Raw genomic sequence first — 16,992 nt, 5'->3', positions numbered from 1 at the left:
TTTAGGTCAAACTAAGTGCCAAACTATACATACGTTGAGGGAGTTTAGATCCAGCAAGAAATGGGTGGTCCACTCTAACTGAATGTATGTACATATTTATATCACAACCCAAAGTTGTGAGTTTTTGTTTGTGTGCGCTTCGGCAACGCTAAATTATGTTCCCGCTAAAATTGCAGCTTCCTTGCACGGTGGAGTTCTCTGCTGCGGAAGAGAACTCCGGTGCAACCGGGAATTTCCCGCCAAATTTGTAGCTTCTTTGCATGGTGCATTTCTTTTGCATCTCGGAGATGCACGGTGCAAAGGGAGTTCCCGCCATTTGTATAAGAGTTCGTGCCACATTATTGGGCAACTCTAATATATGCATACGTGGCGGCTAGCGACTGGCTTGCTAGCCGTATAAAAAGCTTAAGTGGTTTCCGCCCAAGTTGGAGGACTCCACGAACATCAGGAGGAGGAGACTTCACCCTGCGTGAAGATCTCTAAGCGCTGCGGATCCTCACGGACCCAACGCATTTCTTAAGCAGGCAACAGAGGTTTAAACAGCCTCTGGCCTCTCCCCATCGCCGAGCGCAATCCTAGATGTATCCCTTTCCTATATACTCAATTTTTGAACCCATGGAGCCTTAACAACTCCGAGGCCTGAGAACCGAACAGAGCCCACGGAGCTTCAACAACTCCGTGGGAAAGAATTGCCGAACCCGCGGAGCCTTACAACTCCGGGGCCAAAGAACCGAATTTGTCGTAGTCCTCCAATGAGGATTTAAGTGGAGCTGCACCTGGAAAACTGTCCAGCCTACACCGCGACCATCTTGGGTGTAAGTAAATAATCTTTCAATCAACCATTACGCCTCTGTGACTAATTCTAGCCCGTGCATGCCTTGCCGCCACGCGGTCTCCTCCGGCCCCATGTGCCCGGGCTGCTGGCCACAGCCCGCGTGCGCAAAGACGGGCCCGGCTTGCCCCCGGACCACACAATTTAGAGCACAGGCCCAGGGCTGGGAAAGCTGAGCAATCCAACCCAATCTTGGAGCTGTGCTTTTTCTACCCTGCCCATGCCAACTGAGCTATTTTTAAACTCTTGGAGCTTCCCCCAACCACCAGATCTACCAGTCACCCCCTCTCCAGCCCCATGAACTCCCCCTCCCCACAAACCTACTACCCACATCCATTCTGCTCATCTTCCCCACAACTACAACTTACTTAGATCAAGTTCCCAGTATGGCTCTTGGCATCAGTGAATGTGTGCACAAATGGGGACTTGATCTATGATCATGCGGCTTAAAGCGAGCCACATAATTGTAGATTGGGTCCCAGGAATGTGTGCACATGCCCTCAGTGTAGGGTGTTGGAGATAAAACAGTATGAGACCACATATTTCTAGATGTATTGTAATACATCCACACACTAGGGGAACAACCTAGCATTTTCAGCATGCTATTTTGAGTGTTTGACCATGTAACCATAGAAATGTTCTTTTTAAGTAGATTTTTCCCCCTCCTCCTTTCTGGGGTATGCAATTATCTAGTGGGCACTTCTTAAAACATACACTGAAATAGATCAAGGAGATAGCCATATCTACTTCATGTAATTCTGATGTAGTTCACTGTGGGCCAAATGTTGTAGGCCACAATCTCCAGAAGTTTGTCTGAAGAATCAGCTTATTGTAGATATCAGTATAGCCTCAAGATGACCTCTACTTTGCCAGAATCATATAAAGGCCCTCTATAAAAGTACATACTTGATCATAAGTTTTTCTATTTAAAAAAAGATGATTAAGGTCAGATTTTGGTGAGATCTGAAGGTCCTGCTGTAATGGTAAGGCTGGGTAAGCCGTGAATGCAAACGCAGATGTGGCAAATTTGCACATTTCTTTGAACAGCCAGGTGGCAGTCACTGGTTTAAGATTCCCACTTATCATGAGCAGTCAAGGATTCAGCTGCACTGCTAAGCATATGGTATTTATGTTTATGCCTCTTTTCCCCTGCCCCACTCTCTGTTCTACCTTTTTTTGCCCAGCAGTCACAGTTTTCTGCCTCCCCCAGCCTTTTGTCATATTTGTATGCTCCTTCCCCATATCCTAATTTCTCTCTCATATAAATGACTAATACCAGTCTCTGTCCATTCAGTCTCAGTCTCTCCTTCCCATCCTGGTCTCCAATTCCAGACTCTGTGTTTTCTTGGTCAAAGAATTCCCTTCCATTTCCACCTTCTCTTTCCACCTTTGAAATTGGCATGTCCACTCAACAAACAACTGATTCAGGCTTTATCTCTTTTCTTCATCCCTCCTAGTTTATTTTCCTTTCCTCTCTTGTCCCAGTCTCTTCAGAGTTCTTGTCCCAATATACTCCTTTCCTTCTCCAATGGTGATGATTTTATCCCCTTCTGTATTTGTTCTGCCTTCATATTGCTTAAGTACCAACAAAAGACTAGGAAACAGTTCTAACAAGGGAATTGGTGTGGTGATGTTTAGTCACTAAACCTAAGATTTATGCATCTGCCTCAGAGAAGAATTCAGAAATCTGGATTAGGCACTGAGGCTCCCCATACAATGCATGGGAGAAATTAAGCACCTAATACTGTGGTTGCATTTTTGAAACGCTATCAATAGCACCTGACAAATAACTGAGATTTTCTTTTGTTTTTAATGAAAGGAGATATCATAGTTTCTTGCAATCTGAAAGACATGAATGTACCATATTAAATTAAGTCATACTTTAGTGCATTCATTAGAATGGATTGCTGCATTTTAACTTCTGAATGAGAGTTGAACATTTACAGAGAATAAGCTCAAGCCCCTTAACCTGTGACAATGCTACTGATAGGGAACACAAGTAGATGTTGTAATCCAAGCTATTTTCCTATGATTTTAAAAAAGAAGTTCTAAATAAACTAATATAATGATGATGATGTTATGTTACAGTTGCTGTTAGTGTAATAGTTTCAATAAGCTTTAAAGGGATGTTATATGCACCTGAACTGGGAAGCTATGGGCATTTATACACATCTTACTTTTACCCCACAATGCACCAGAGATCTGCTGCTCTGCCGATGTGAACTGTGCTGTGCTGCACGCAGTTGTATAAGCAGTGAAATGCATGTCAGCATGCAGAGAATGGCGGCGGTGTGCTTGTGAACTAAAACACCTTCTCTCTGTTTTAATTCAAAAGTGCACTGCTGGCATTTTCTCAGTACTGATGCGCATTTAACCGCTTATACAACTGTAAGTGATGCAGCGCTGGATGTTTTTCAAAGTGCCCAGCGCAGCAGCGCTTACATGTGTAAAAATGCCCAATGAGACCTAATGTTTCTAAAGTGCATTAGGTTCCTTGGTTGATACAAAAAAGAATATCTATTAGCAAGAGTTATAAAAACTTCTCAGTAGCTGACCGCATGGATGGTGGTAACACAAACTCAAAAAGACTATGGGGGTGTCTTTCAGGGCAACTTCAGTTGCACGTTTTTAGGCTTGGATCACAGGATGTAAGTAGGGCATACTATTTATTGCTGCTGTATAGACATTCCCAAAATCTCTTATTTGTCATAAACAGAGATGTAGGACATTGTGTAAATGTACAATTATATAATCAATATAGTGCCTTGCAATCACTGTGTACAATGTTATGTCTAGTAGGCCTAGTCAAATGATATGTTGGGCAAGTTAACAAAATCAACCATTCTGAAATGCTAATCATCCTGAAATGTACTGGATCGATTTTGCTATAATAAAGTATATGGCACATCAATGGCAATTTTGCTGAACACACCTTACATGTCATAAAGCAAAAGTGAGCAAATCAACTGGCAAGGGCTGTTTTTCAACTTCCATTCTGATGCTGAAAATAAAGAAGTCCAGAGCAGATTGATCTTGTCTGTTAAATAATCAGACACTCTCTCACAGCCACTGTAACTAAGCCAAAAGAGATCAAATTTATCAGTTTTTTCTACAAAATACAAAAGTGGCACTGGTCTATATTTTACAGATGTTATTCCTGAACTGAGAACTCCAGTTTCACCAAGGATTCTACTAAGAACAGCAAAAACATTTAGGACCATCACTGAGGCTCAAAGCAAGTCTCTTTTCACTGCTTGTAAGCTTTCTTCCCTGATGATTTTATTAAGTTCAAAATATTTTTTTCTCATTGCATACAAGAAATGATTACCAAGATAACATTATCAAAAGTAAAAGTTACTAGGTCTCGGATGTCCAAAAGCCCTGAAGTTATTCTATCAGCTCATGTAAAATGATGATAAGGGTCAGAAGACCTTCTCTTTGAGGATCTCAAATCACTTTAATACATGAGACTTAAAATATTCTTATTAGGCATTTCAGACATGGAAAAGCTGAGGCACCACAAGGTTACCAAAAGGGTTCAAGACAACAGAAAGAATTAACAGCATAACTATAAATACAACCCCAAAAACTCTTAGCTTCTACTCATACACTTATATTCCACTCCAAAGACAATGTTCTTCTCCTTCTTACATATAAGGAATGATAGTAAGGAAAAATATAAGTTACTGGAAATTTGGAAAGCACTAGGTGTTACTATATCATTATGTGAAATGATGAAAGAAACAAAATTGTATAGACAGAGAAATCTATACTGTAAAACTATATTTAGTGATTACTTAAGCCACCAGTGTGATGCAGTCATGCAAAAAAGGTAAATGCAATCTTAGAATGTATCTAGACAGTTATTTCCAATAAAGATAGGGAAGTATTAATGTTACTATATAAGACACTGTACAAGGCACTGGTAAAACATCATCTGTAATAAAGTATAAAATTCTGGTCACCCACATTCAAGGAAGATGAACTCAAACTGGAATAGGTGCTGAGAAAGGCTATGAGAATAATCGGGGAAATAAAGAGCCCATATTATAAGAAAAGAGAAGGAAAGCTTGGGCTTTTCAATCTTGCAAAACAAAAGGCCATGATGGGATACAATTGCTGTTCATAAATACATCACAGATGAAAACTCCAGGGAGAAAGAAATGTTGTTCAAGTGAAAAGGTTGGCACAAAAACAGATCTGTATAAGCTCACTAAGAATAAATTTTGTCTGATATTAAAAGAAGGTTCCTAACCACTAGAACATGCAGGTTCTAAAGGGAGAAAGCACAAAACAAACAAACAAATAAAAAAACCTCTATTGATCAAAGTAGAGAGGGCACAAAAACTCATTACCTGTCAGACAAAACTTAATAAGGTTAAAAAACAGATACTAAGGCCTCTGAGACCCATTACATTTCAGACCTGATTAACAAGGTAATCATTCCTTAAACAGTAACCAGGCACATGTGGAACTCAGTTTAAGGTGTGACAATGCATCATGCATTAAACTGAATATATGGCTGGGACCTAGCAAAACTCTGTCAGTATAGGAGCAGTGCATGGGGAGAAAGGCATCAGGCTGTCACAGCCCAATGCCAGACTCCCCACATGCTGAATGGACTGCCAGCAGGGGCGGGGACTGGTTTGGTTCCCAACTCTAACTAATAAGCAAAGACACCTGTTCGGGCCACTCAGTTAACCAGCATATTTTGTTATCTGGCACCCCCCATTCCCCATGGGTGCCGGATAACAAAGCTTTTATTGTACTTGTAAACATAAGTATTGTTTTAAGGCTGTGTTGAGTGCACAGCAACACATGGGCAAAGACTGATCAGGGTGCTTCAGTATAGGGAATGCCTACCAGCTAGCCCTGCACTGGAGTACCCCTGTGCCTCAGTCAGACCCTCTGCAACAATTTTGAGCCAGGAAGGAGCAGCTCCATGCTGGCAGGCTGAACCCCTGGGTCCACTGCAAGCCAGGGCTGCTCCGACCCAGCTAAACATGGTGTGGTTCTGGGTACACATGTAAATGCAGCACCCAGGAGCAATACACTCCAATGCAATATGTTCCAGAGTTTACTGCATCATATTTTGTGTGTAGATGCACTTGCTGTGTATTTTAATGTCAAAGCAAATTGTTTTTATGATTTCAAAATAATCCATTTGCACAACTGATTTCATAACTGATATTTTGTCTGTGAAATTTAAACAAAACACTGATACTAATTTTAATTATATGTACTTTTTCCTCAATTATATATATCCAGAATGTTTTACAACACACTGAGCCAACAATTTGCAAAAGCAGTAAACAAAAGTAGTAAGAAATAGGTTCTCAAACTCAATGCTAATGACTACCATATTAAAATACGGTGTTGTGTAATTAGTAGTTAATATCTTTATTGTTGATACTGTTTTTTAACACTCAATTTAAGAAGAGCATCCCTAAAATTGCCAATATAATTAATGATGACCATGAAACAGCCTTTACAACTAAAGGTGTAGCAATACATTGATCCATATCGTATTGGTACCAATAAAAGGAAAATTGACACTATTGGTAAATTGGCTTTTTTTGGCTAATGTGGAAGATAATGTCACCAATAAATCCCACATGCATGAGCACAGCCACAGCATGAATGCAGCCAGGAGTGCAGCCTAGCAGCTTGGAGAGCAGCATCTGGCTGGTAAGTCTGTGGGGGGGGGAAGGGGCATGGAGGGGACAAATCAAGGCCCCAGCAGTGAGGGAGTGAGTGAGCTGGGGCTGGAACAGGCACTGTACAGCTGGGGTGGAATGGGGCGCGAGGTGGATCCGGTGTCTCGTCTGAGGGGAACAGGGGGATGGGGGTGGCTTGCTGCTGTGCTCTCCTGGGGGAGGCATGGGAGGCATGTGCCCCCCGGATCTGTGTGAGGCGAGGGCAGGCTGCCACTGTGGGCTCAGGTCCAGAGGCAGCGCCAAGCTCTTCCCAGTGGCTGTGCTCAGGGTGGGGGCTACTGGTGCTGGGAGAGGGGCTATGGGGGCACTATGGCAAATTTTGGGGTGGCTGTAGCCCCCCCCATACCTCCCCCTCCCAGTGCCACCAGCGCCTGCCATGAGCACAGCCACCAGGAAGACCCCGGAACAGCCTCCAGCCCCAAGCAAGCAGCACCAGCCCACCCCTCGCCCCAAGCACAGATGTGGAGGGCAGATGCCCCCATGCCTTTTCCAGGGGTACACACAGCGGCAGAAGCCACCCTCCCCCGGACAAGCCACTGGCTCCATCCCACGCCTCACCCTGTCTGTGCAGCACCTGCCCCAGGCCCAGCCCAACTCTCTCCCTCACTGCAGGGGACTCGATCTGCCCCCCACCACACCCCAGCCCCGAAACAGACTTACCAGATGGACACTGCTCTCCAAGCTGCTGAGCTGCATATCAGCAATTAGATCAGTATCGGCTAATGTGGCTGGTCAATAATCAGCCATTGGTATCGGCTCAAAAACTCTTTATCAGTGCACCCCTATTAACAACTCAGTCTACCAGATATGGTAAACTCAGTCAGGACAGGAATGCAATACACTTCTACAAAGTATCAGAAACATGTAACAATGATGGGTATTTGCATGGTAGTTACTACAACTTGGTTACAAAAAATTTAAAGCATCTATCATCATGACATCTTTGCAGTGTAGTAACATCTAAAATCATAAGAATTCAGTGAGAGGAAAGGAGAAAAGGAGACAAATAAACTTTATATTCTGCCCTCCAGTGGCTGGTCAGTTCTAAGCTCATGGGCCTAGAAGTATACAATTTTTGGTTTTGATGAAGAATTTTTCAGCTTGTGAGAATATTGGTAAAGCCTGTATGCTAACTTGTGTCCTAGGATTAAAATATACTATTCTTCCTTCATACATAATATGAATCCCCATATTTCTTATGTTGTACTTCTGCCTATATAACATTATTTTCATTAGGAGCTGAAAAATCCATAATAAAATTTATTTTTTAACTTGTTGTTTGTTGAAGACTACCAAATTACCACCCCAAGAAGCAACAATAATTTTATTCACCCTAACATGTGTTGTTAAATACAAGAAGATAAAAATGTAAAAAAGGTGTTTTCATGCTTAAAAAAAACTAGTGCATATGAATGAGCAAACCTTTCTTTCAAGAAAACAAAAAGACAAAGCTAGGCAAGCAAAATATATTTAGTCAACTTCCAGGCAGCTTGTTAGACTCTCCTTATGCCTGAAGAAGGGTGTTTGTGCCCAAAAGCTTGCAAAGAACATTTTTTTCCAAATACTTATTTGGTCTAATATAAGGTATCACAATATCTACTCAAAGAAGAGTGGTCTGCCTATGTCCTTAGACCAACACAGCTACAACCAACAATCCTAGACAGACACTGAACACTTGTGCTTTATTAGAAAATCAGATAAAAAGTAAGTCCAGGGATAATTCAGGGCTTAAACAAATGTACTGATGTCAAATAATACTAATATAAAATGTAACAATCATAGAATCAGAAATGTAAGGCTAGAAGAGACCTTTGGAGGTCATCCAGTCCAACCCCCCTGCCTGAAGCAGATCTTAAATGATCGGAAACTGGTTTAAATCTGTGAAAGAATAGACGTTCAGTGCACATAAACCAGTTTGAAAATGGCTGAAACTGGTTTGAGATAAACCTGGTTGAATATAGTATCAGACTTAACTGATTTGGGTCAACCCAGTTTATGCAGTATCTGTCCCTAAAACCCTTCCTTGTTTAACTTAAACCAGATTCCCCCAGCATCACAGATGCTTTGCAGCCCTAGATGGAGCTGTCTGCTCCAGAGCAGGGCTGGCCCCACCCATCTTCCTGGCTTCCCCCTGCCCACGCCCCCCTCCAACACTCCCTGTTTAAGCAGGGATCCCCCCTCCCCTCTGCCATAGCACAGACTATAGGCAGCATATGGTAAGCTAGCCAATACTGAGAGCTGTCTGTGTAAGGCAGACAGGACAATGTCCACTTAGGGCTTTTTCAAGCTAATCAACAGGTCAGTTGGTAGCGTCCCTCCATTCCTTCCTTGGAAAAAGCTGTTTAAGAAGAGCTTGAACTAATAAGAGGCTTTTATAAAGTCCTTTTATGCTCTGTTATCAAGTTCGTTGCTGGGTCCCTTGCTGGTCAGGAGCAGAAAGGGAGGGTGCGGAGGGAACCCCTTCCTAATCAGAGCATCCTGCCGGTGCCTGGCCACACCCCCCAGCTCCTAGCCTGGAAGCGGAGGTAGGGCTGCTCTAGCAGCCCCCAGCTCCTAGCCTGAGCCACTGCAACAATGTGCTTGCATTTCCTCAGTCCAGAGAGAATGTCTGTGCATATGCAAACTGGTTCAGCCTAGCCAGGTTAGACTAACCTGTAAAGACTGAATCAATTCAGGCTCAAGCTTTTTGAATGTCTGTCCCTAGCCATTTAAGTCTGTGATCCAACAAGATTCCCAAGTCCTTTTCTGTAGTGCTGCCATCCAGCCAGTCATCACCCATTTTTCTATTCGTATTTTTAATTGTTCTTCCTGAGATGCAGCACCTTGCATTTGTCTGCACTGAACTGAGACTACTATTTGTGCTTCGGACTGGGGAAAACACCCCAAGTTCTTGCAGTGGGTCGAGTACTCTCAAGGACTATTAAGCTTGTTTCCCAGGGGACACAGGGCCAAGATCAGTCCAGACCCTGGATAGGGGCAGCGTTACCCCCAAGCTAGCGAGTGTGCTCCGGGAAAGGGGTCGGCAGGACATGAGGCGTCCCCGGGGAGGCACTTGGAGCCTGGATAGTGCTTGGGTGCAGTGAGGTGGGTGGCTCAACGCAGGAGTACCTCCTACTGGATACATGAATGTCTTGAGGGACTTTGTCAAAAGCCTTGTCAAAATCCAGATACACTATATCCATTGCATTGCCTTTCATCCCCCCAAGTAGTTATCTTGCTGAAGAAGGAAATCAAGTGTGTTTGGCATGATTTCTTCACAGTGAGCCATGGTGGCTGCTCAAGATCAGCCTTTTCTTCTCCAGATGCTTGCAAGGGTAAAGCCCAGCTAGAAGCAGACATTCCGGAGATCAACAAGTGGCTGTGTAGATAGTGTCTTTGGCTATGGAGTGTTCTGTGAAAGTGGACTGCTGGGAAAAAAATGGGGTCCACCTGATGAAGAGAGGAAAGACTGTTTTTGCATACAGGTTTGTTAACTCAGTGAGGAGGCTTTAATCTAGGTTCATGGGGTGATGGAAACAAAACCCAGAGGTAAGTAGAGCCTTGGGATTGGAATAAAAACTTAGTAAAGGGAACCAGTAATGAAAACTTTATCAGTGTTCTCAGGGAGAGGGTAGGACAATCAGGTAGATACCTGAAATGTTTATACACTAATACAAGAAGTATGGGAAACAAACGGAAAGAATTGGAGGTCCTAGTACAAAAACAGCCTTATGATACAGTTGGGATTATGGAATAGTTCACATGACTGGATTACTGCCATGGATGGATAGCTTACTCAGGAAGGATAAGCAGGAGAAAAAGGAGGAACTGTAGCCCTATATATAATGGTGATGTACATGCATTCAGAGAGGCAATATAAAGTGGACAGTAGGCCTGTTGAAAGCATCTGGGTAAAGATTCATAGATACCAGGGGTGGAAGGGACCTCAACAGATCATCGATTTTGACCCCCTGCCTAGGCAGGAAAGAGTGCTGGGGTCAGATGACCCCAGCTAGATGCCTATCTAGCCTTCTCCTAGAGACCGCCAAGGTAGGGGAGAGCACCACCTCCCTTGGAAGCCCATTCCAAATTTTGGCCACCCTTACCATGAATAAGTTTTTCCTGATATCTAGCCTAAATTTGCTCTGTCACTTTGTGACCGTTGTTCCTTGTTACCCCAAGAGACGCCCTGGTGAACAGAGCATCTCCGATCCCTTGCTGTATCCCCCTAATGAATTTGTAGGCAGCCACAAGATCACCTCTCAGCCTTCTCTTGCAGAGGCTCAAGTCGTTGAGGTCCCTCAGTCTCTCCTCATAGGGCTTGTCCTGTAAGCCCCTAACCATACAAGTGACCGTACTCTGGACTCTCTCGAGTCTATCAACATCCTTCTTGAAGTACGGCGCCCAAAATTGGACGCAGTACTCCAACTGCATTCTGAACAATGCCACATAGAGGGGAAGCATCACCTCCTTGGTTCTATTTGTCACGCATCTAACTGATGCATGATACAGTGCAGTTAGCTTTGCTGACGATTTCATCATACTGACGATTCATGATCATCTTGGAGTCCACTATGACCCCGAGATCCCTTTCCGCTTCTGTGCTGCTGAGACTGTCATTTCCTAGCCAGGAGGTGTCCTGGATATTTTTGCACCCTAGATGCAGCATTCTGCACTTGTCTTTGTTGTACTGCATCCTATTGTGTACTGCCCACTTTTCTAACCTGCCCAGGTCTGCCTGGAATCGTTTCCTACCCTCTGGAGTCTACACTTCAACCCACAATTTAGTAGCGTCTGCAAACTTGGACAGAGTGCACTTCATACCCACATCCAAGTCGCTGAAGAAGATATTGAAGAGTACAGGTCCAAGGACCAAACACTGTGGGACCCCACTACCCGCATCCTTCCAGGTTGATACCAACCCATCTACTACCACTCTCTGGGTGTGACTGCTAAGTCAATTTGCCACCCACCAGACTATGTAATCATCTAAGTCATAGCCTCTTAATTTATTTATGAGAATGGGATGAGATACCGTATTGAAGGCCTTGCTACAGTCCAAGAAAACAACATCCACATCTACTCCTGCATCTAAGCATTTTGTGACCCTGTCATAAAACAAAACCAGATTGGTCAGTCATAATCTATATGCTACAAATCCATGCTGGTTTCCATGCTGCATTGTTTTTCCCACTGGACTCCCATAAATATGATCCTTCATAATCTTTTCAAAGACCTTTCCAAGGTGAGACTGACTGGCCTATAATCACTCAGATTCTCTGTCTTCCCCTTCTTGAAAATAGGGACCACAATGGCCCTTTTCCAGTCCTCTGGGACCTGACCCGAGTGCCACGAGCGCTCAAACAGCTATGCCAGTGGTCCTGCTATGACACCAGCCAATTCCTTCAGTACTCTCGGATGCAGCTCATCTGGGCCTGCTGACTTGAACACATCCAGTCCTTCCAAGTGACTGCACCAAGTCAGCATTGACAATTGGTGGGCTGGTGACCCTCTGATGCCCATCTAAGACTCCATTAGGAGACTTATCTTGAGCCCTGTTCAGGAACACTGAGGCAAAAAAACCCCTCTTTGAATAACTCAGACTTGTCCCCTAAAGATCAGAGGGGAGAGCAGTGGGGGGGGGGGGGGGAAGGGGGTGTCAAAGTGGTCATCTGCTACAGACCTCCAAAACCTGGAGAAGAAAATGAAGGAGGCCTTCTCTAAACTGAGAGAAGCTTCCAAATTGTAGGAGTTGGTTCTCATGGGGAACTTTAATTATTGGGTCATCTGCTAGGAGAGAAAAGCAGTAGGGAACAAGCAATTCAGCAAACTCCTGGAGAGCATTGGGCATAACTCTTTTATTCAGATAAGACAGACTAACAAGGAGGAAGTTCTTCTTGACTTACTGCTCACAAACAGGGAGGAATTAGTCAAGAAAGTCAATGGATGTAACTTATGTGACAGTAATCACAAAGTGATACAGTTCAAGATTCTAAGAGGAAGGAAGGAGAGCAGCAAAACAAGACAATGGACTTCAGGAGAGCAGATGTTAACCAGCTCAGGAACTGGTGGCCAGAATTCCTTGGGAAGCAAATCTGTGAGGGAAAGGAAACCAGGAGAGTTAACTATACTTTAAAGAGGCCCTCTTAAAGGTGCAGGAGCAAGCAACCTGATGAGACAAAAAGGAAGTGCAACAGAAACCTGTTTGCTAGACAGAGATCTCTTCAAAGAGTTAAAACTTTAAAAGAAATCATATAAAACTTGGTCATAGTACTAGGGAAGAATATAAGAGCATGCAGGGAGAAAATTAGGAAGGCCAAGGCATGTTTTGAGATGCAGCTGGCAAGGGACATGAAAGTTAATACAAGTATGTCAAAAGTAAGAGGAACACCACAGAAACAAATAGGTCCCTTATGAAATGCAGAAAGTAATCTAGTTACATATGATGCAGTTAAGGCTGAAGTATTAAATGCCTTTTTTTGGTTTGGTTTTCACAAATAAGGGCAGCTACTAGATGAGTGCAGCTGGCAGCAGAGATGGGGAAAGAGACAAACAGCCTAGAGTAATGGATCATTGTGCTGAGTGAGTAGACATCAATGGCTCAAAGACTAGTTTGGATTGGGTATCAAGCAGGGCTCTCTGCGGGTCTGTCCTGTATTCAGTACAGTTTAATACCTTCATTAATGATTTGGATGATAGGATTGAGTGCACACTTAGCAAATCTGTGGATGACAGCAAGTTGGGTATAACTGAAGACACTCTGGAGGGTAGGGTTAAGATCCAGAATGACCTGAAGAGGCTGGATAGTCTGCAATCAATCAGATGACAGTCAACAAGACACATGCAAAGTCCTCCACTTGGGACAGAAAAATTGCATGCATAAATACAGACTGGGGAACAACAGGCTAGGCTGAGGTATAGCAGAGAACCTGGGATTTACAGTGGACCATAAGCTGGATATCTGAGCCAATAGTGTGCTTTTGTTGCAGAAAAGGCCAAGAGTATACTGGGCGTGTCTAGACAAAACGCTTACTGCACAGTAGCTCATTCCTACTGTGCAATAATGTCACCAGGCATGAACAGCAATGTGACACTACTGTGCAGTAGTAACAAGTTACTGCACAGTAAGTGTCACCAAGCAACTGTACTGGGATGCTACTGCGTAGTCATTTAGTACTTGGTTACGCGTCTCATGTAGATGTACCCACAGACTAGTATTAATAGGAGTGACAAATCAAGGGAAGTGATTCTTCCTCTCTATTCAGCACTGGTGAGGCTTCACCTAGAGTGCCATGTCCAGTTTTTTGAGCTCCACACTTCAAAAAGGATCTGGACAGTTTGAAGAGTCCTGAGCAAGGAAACAAAAAATAATTAGGGGTTTTGGAGGCATGACTTATAAGGAAAGTCTGAAAGAACTAGGTTATTTAGACTAGAGAAGAGAAGACTGATGGGGGACTTGATAACAGGCCTCAAATACCTGAAGGTTTTTTAGCAGAGATCCTGATTTTCCCTGATAAAAAAAAATCCACATTTTTCAGATCTGAAAAAGTAATCCAAAATCCACATTTTTATATGATCCAAGTACATATAGTGGTGTTTCATTTTAATGGTGTTATATATATTAGTGGTGTTTCATTTTATTCACAGAAAAATGTGGATTTGGGTTACTTTTTTACAGTCCTCCGGTATGCCAGTCAATCATGACTTTATAAATACTATTGTCAAGGGCTCCAAAACCTTCTCTGCCATTTCCTTCAGTACCCTGGCATGAAGTTCATTGGACCCTACTGACCTGAACTCATTGAGATCCATTTAAAGTTTTCTGATGGTTTCTTTTGTTATTCTCTTCTTCAGTTTGTCTCCTTTCTTAACCAGATAATCCCTTTTGAGTGTCTGGCTGCAGCCTAATTTTTTTTGTGAAGACCAAGGCAAAGTAGGTGCTGAGCAGCTCCATGTTCTATGTTTAGAGATCACCCTGGCCAGTTAATACTGGACCCAAAACTTCCTTGGTCTTTCTTTCATGTCCATCATATTTATAGAACCTCTTAACTTGCCTTGCCAGGTGAAGCTCCTGAATAGTACCTTCTCCTTTTTCCTCTTAAGCCAGTTAAAAATTACATTTGTCCATTGCCTTAGGTATCTGTTTCTTTTCTCTGTCATGGTTTCCAAGACATTTAGGTTGTAGCTTTTAAGTATTCCTCATGTATTATAAATAAATAATATACTTCTCTGTAGGGTTTTTTTGTGTCAACCTTACTATTCTGCCACCTGGGAAGACTATACCTTATAAATATAAAATAACCCATTATAGAAAGCAAATTTATTACAGAAGTACTATAAACAGACCAGAGCACTTCTACCTTAGTGGTAAAGCATTTCAAATTCATCTCTTTTTTGCCATGTTATATATTAAATAAGGAGCTAATTTTAAAATTATAGTTAAAATTCTTTGCGCTTTCAAAAGGAGGAAAAGAAAGGAAAAAATCCTTATCTTTACACAATAGAACCTGAGGTATTGAAAGTATTTTTTTAGACTATCCAAGCACACACATCCGCGCGCACACACCATTTAACAATTTTTAGCATGGAAGACATACTGTACCATGAACATGGTCCTGAAGTTGTTCAAATCAGTTAAAACTTCTTCCACAGAAACCTTCTTCAAATCAATGGCATAGTAAACCATCACATTCTGATAGAGCTTTTCCATGTTCTCATACATCCTGGAAAGCTTTTGGTAATGCTCTCTTGCATGAACTGCAAAGCTGTAGATTACTGTTAAGGCTAAAATAATATTCAAAGAAGCCAATAAAGGAAATAAACATTAAAAAATTATCTGAGATCATATCCCACAATAAAGTCATCATTTGTAGCAAGTAAAATACAAGTCCTACATGCTTAGCCATGTTTAATGAGTATGTTGGAAATAGTAAATAATGAAACAAGAGTCAGGGATGATCCTGACTTGAACAGGTGACTGGACTAGATGACCACATGAAGTCTCTTACAATCTAGGACTGGGGCTGGAGTTGCTGCTGCAGTCTGGCCAGGCCATTATGTGCTCTGTGGCCCTGGTCAGAGTTGGAGCTGCAACCACCACGCAGGGATAAGTAGCAGAGGTGAGGGGGAGGGGGGAGGACAGGTGGGGCTCTACTTTCCCCACAACAGTGGTAGAGGCAACAAATTGAAGATGACCCTCCGATAATTAGATTCTATAATTATAACAAGTTTATAATTTTCCATGTATACAATCTAATTATTGGGGGATCATCTAAAATTTAAAGCAGGCTTAGTTTCAGGTGAATACAGTATGTTTCCCATTCCCATTGTTACATAAAATGGCATATACAAGGAGATTAATGAACTGGGGGGCTGCTTAGAAACTTGAAAAAATTCAAGTCTATTGGAGGTGAAGTATGGATTTAGGCATACAGGTTTAAAACTTCAGTCATTATAAAAACTAATTTACAATTCACATATAAATCACTTGATCATCATTTTTTACTGTTAGAATAATAATTTATAAAATATGCTACTGCGAAAAGCAAAATTTTAACAAAGTTAAATTATAAGCATCCTATAATCAGAGAAGCACACACTTAAGTATTAGTGTTAATAGGCTCATGGGGAAAAGAGCTGTTATGTTACCTCTATCAGTGAAATGAGAGAATTGAAGGTGTAATTCAAATCTGCTGCATAAATAATTTTCTGTCTTACAGATGTGTGTTCCCATATTTTAAAAGTTGCTATCAGTTTCAAACTACTAGTTCTAGGAATATTATTCTTTTGCCAGCTCTCACCATTAGTACTAAGAATGTAAGTACTTCTTAGGAAAGTGTGTCCCCCCCTTTGACTTTAACAGATGTGAGCCAGATATAGTAAAATACTTAAATGTATGGTTAACCAAGCACTCTGGCTGCTTGTACATGCCATGCTGGTTTAATCCAGTTTAGTTCTCCCCAAATAGAAACAGTGAGTTTTCAAAAACAGCACTTCAATTTAGGGAGAATTAAACCGAATGAAACCCTTGCAGCATGTACACAAAAGTGGGGGCCCAATCCTTACCTACCTCTTCAGCAGTTGGGGGGGGAGGGGAGAGCAAGCTGCCAGCAGGCCAAGCAGTCCATGAGCTGTGTGGGTCGCCCCCAGGAAGCACCCACCTTCTGGCACCCGGCCTGGGCGGTCTCAGGGGATGCTGCAGCCATGGAGGGAAGCACCACCCCCACTGCAGCTATGGAGGGAAGCACTGGCCTCCTGTACAGCTCAGGCAGGCAGGCAGGCTCCGAGGAAAAAAAAAGAGATCAGGTTCACCGCAATTTTTTTTGGTCTTCAGTGGAGCCTGCCTGCACAGGCTGCCACCGGGTCCTACAGCCCCTGAGCTGCGCAGCAGTTCTCGCCAAGCCCCAAGCAAGTCCGTTTCCAGCACCCCGTGTACTGTTGCACTTTGTTAGGTAGCAAACTAAA

At 42.8% G+C, this 16,992-nt stretch overlaps 1 protein-coding gene across 3 annotated transcripts in view; it reads right to left on the bottom strand.

The window, feature by feature from the left end:
- DIAPH3 (diaphanous related formin 3) overlaps positions 1–16,992 on the bottom strand; it is a 487,575-nt gene that overhangs the window by 167,836 nt on the left and 302,747 nt on the right. For all 3 annotated transcript variants that reach the window (XM_059723010.1, XM_019500535.2, XM_014608394.3), the window contains one exon: positions 15,131–15,295. In XM_059723010.1, the coding sequence (XP_059578993.1) occupies positions 15,131–15,295 (165 nt within the window). The remainder of the gene's footprint in view (positions 1–15,130; positions 15,296–16,992) is intronic.

Source organism: Alligator mississippiensis, chromosome 1, assembly GCF_030867095.1.
Source record: "Alligator mississippiensis isolate rAllMis1 chromosome 1, rAllMis1, whole genome shotgun sequence".
Lineage (NCBI taxonomy): Eukaryota > Metazoa > Chordata > Crocodylia > Alligatoridae > Alligator > Alligator mississippiensis.
This window is presented reverse-complemented; position numbering and strand designations above follow the sequence as displayed.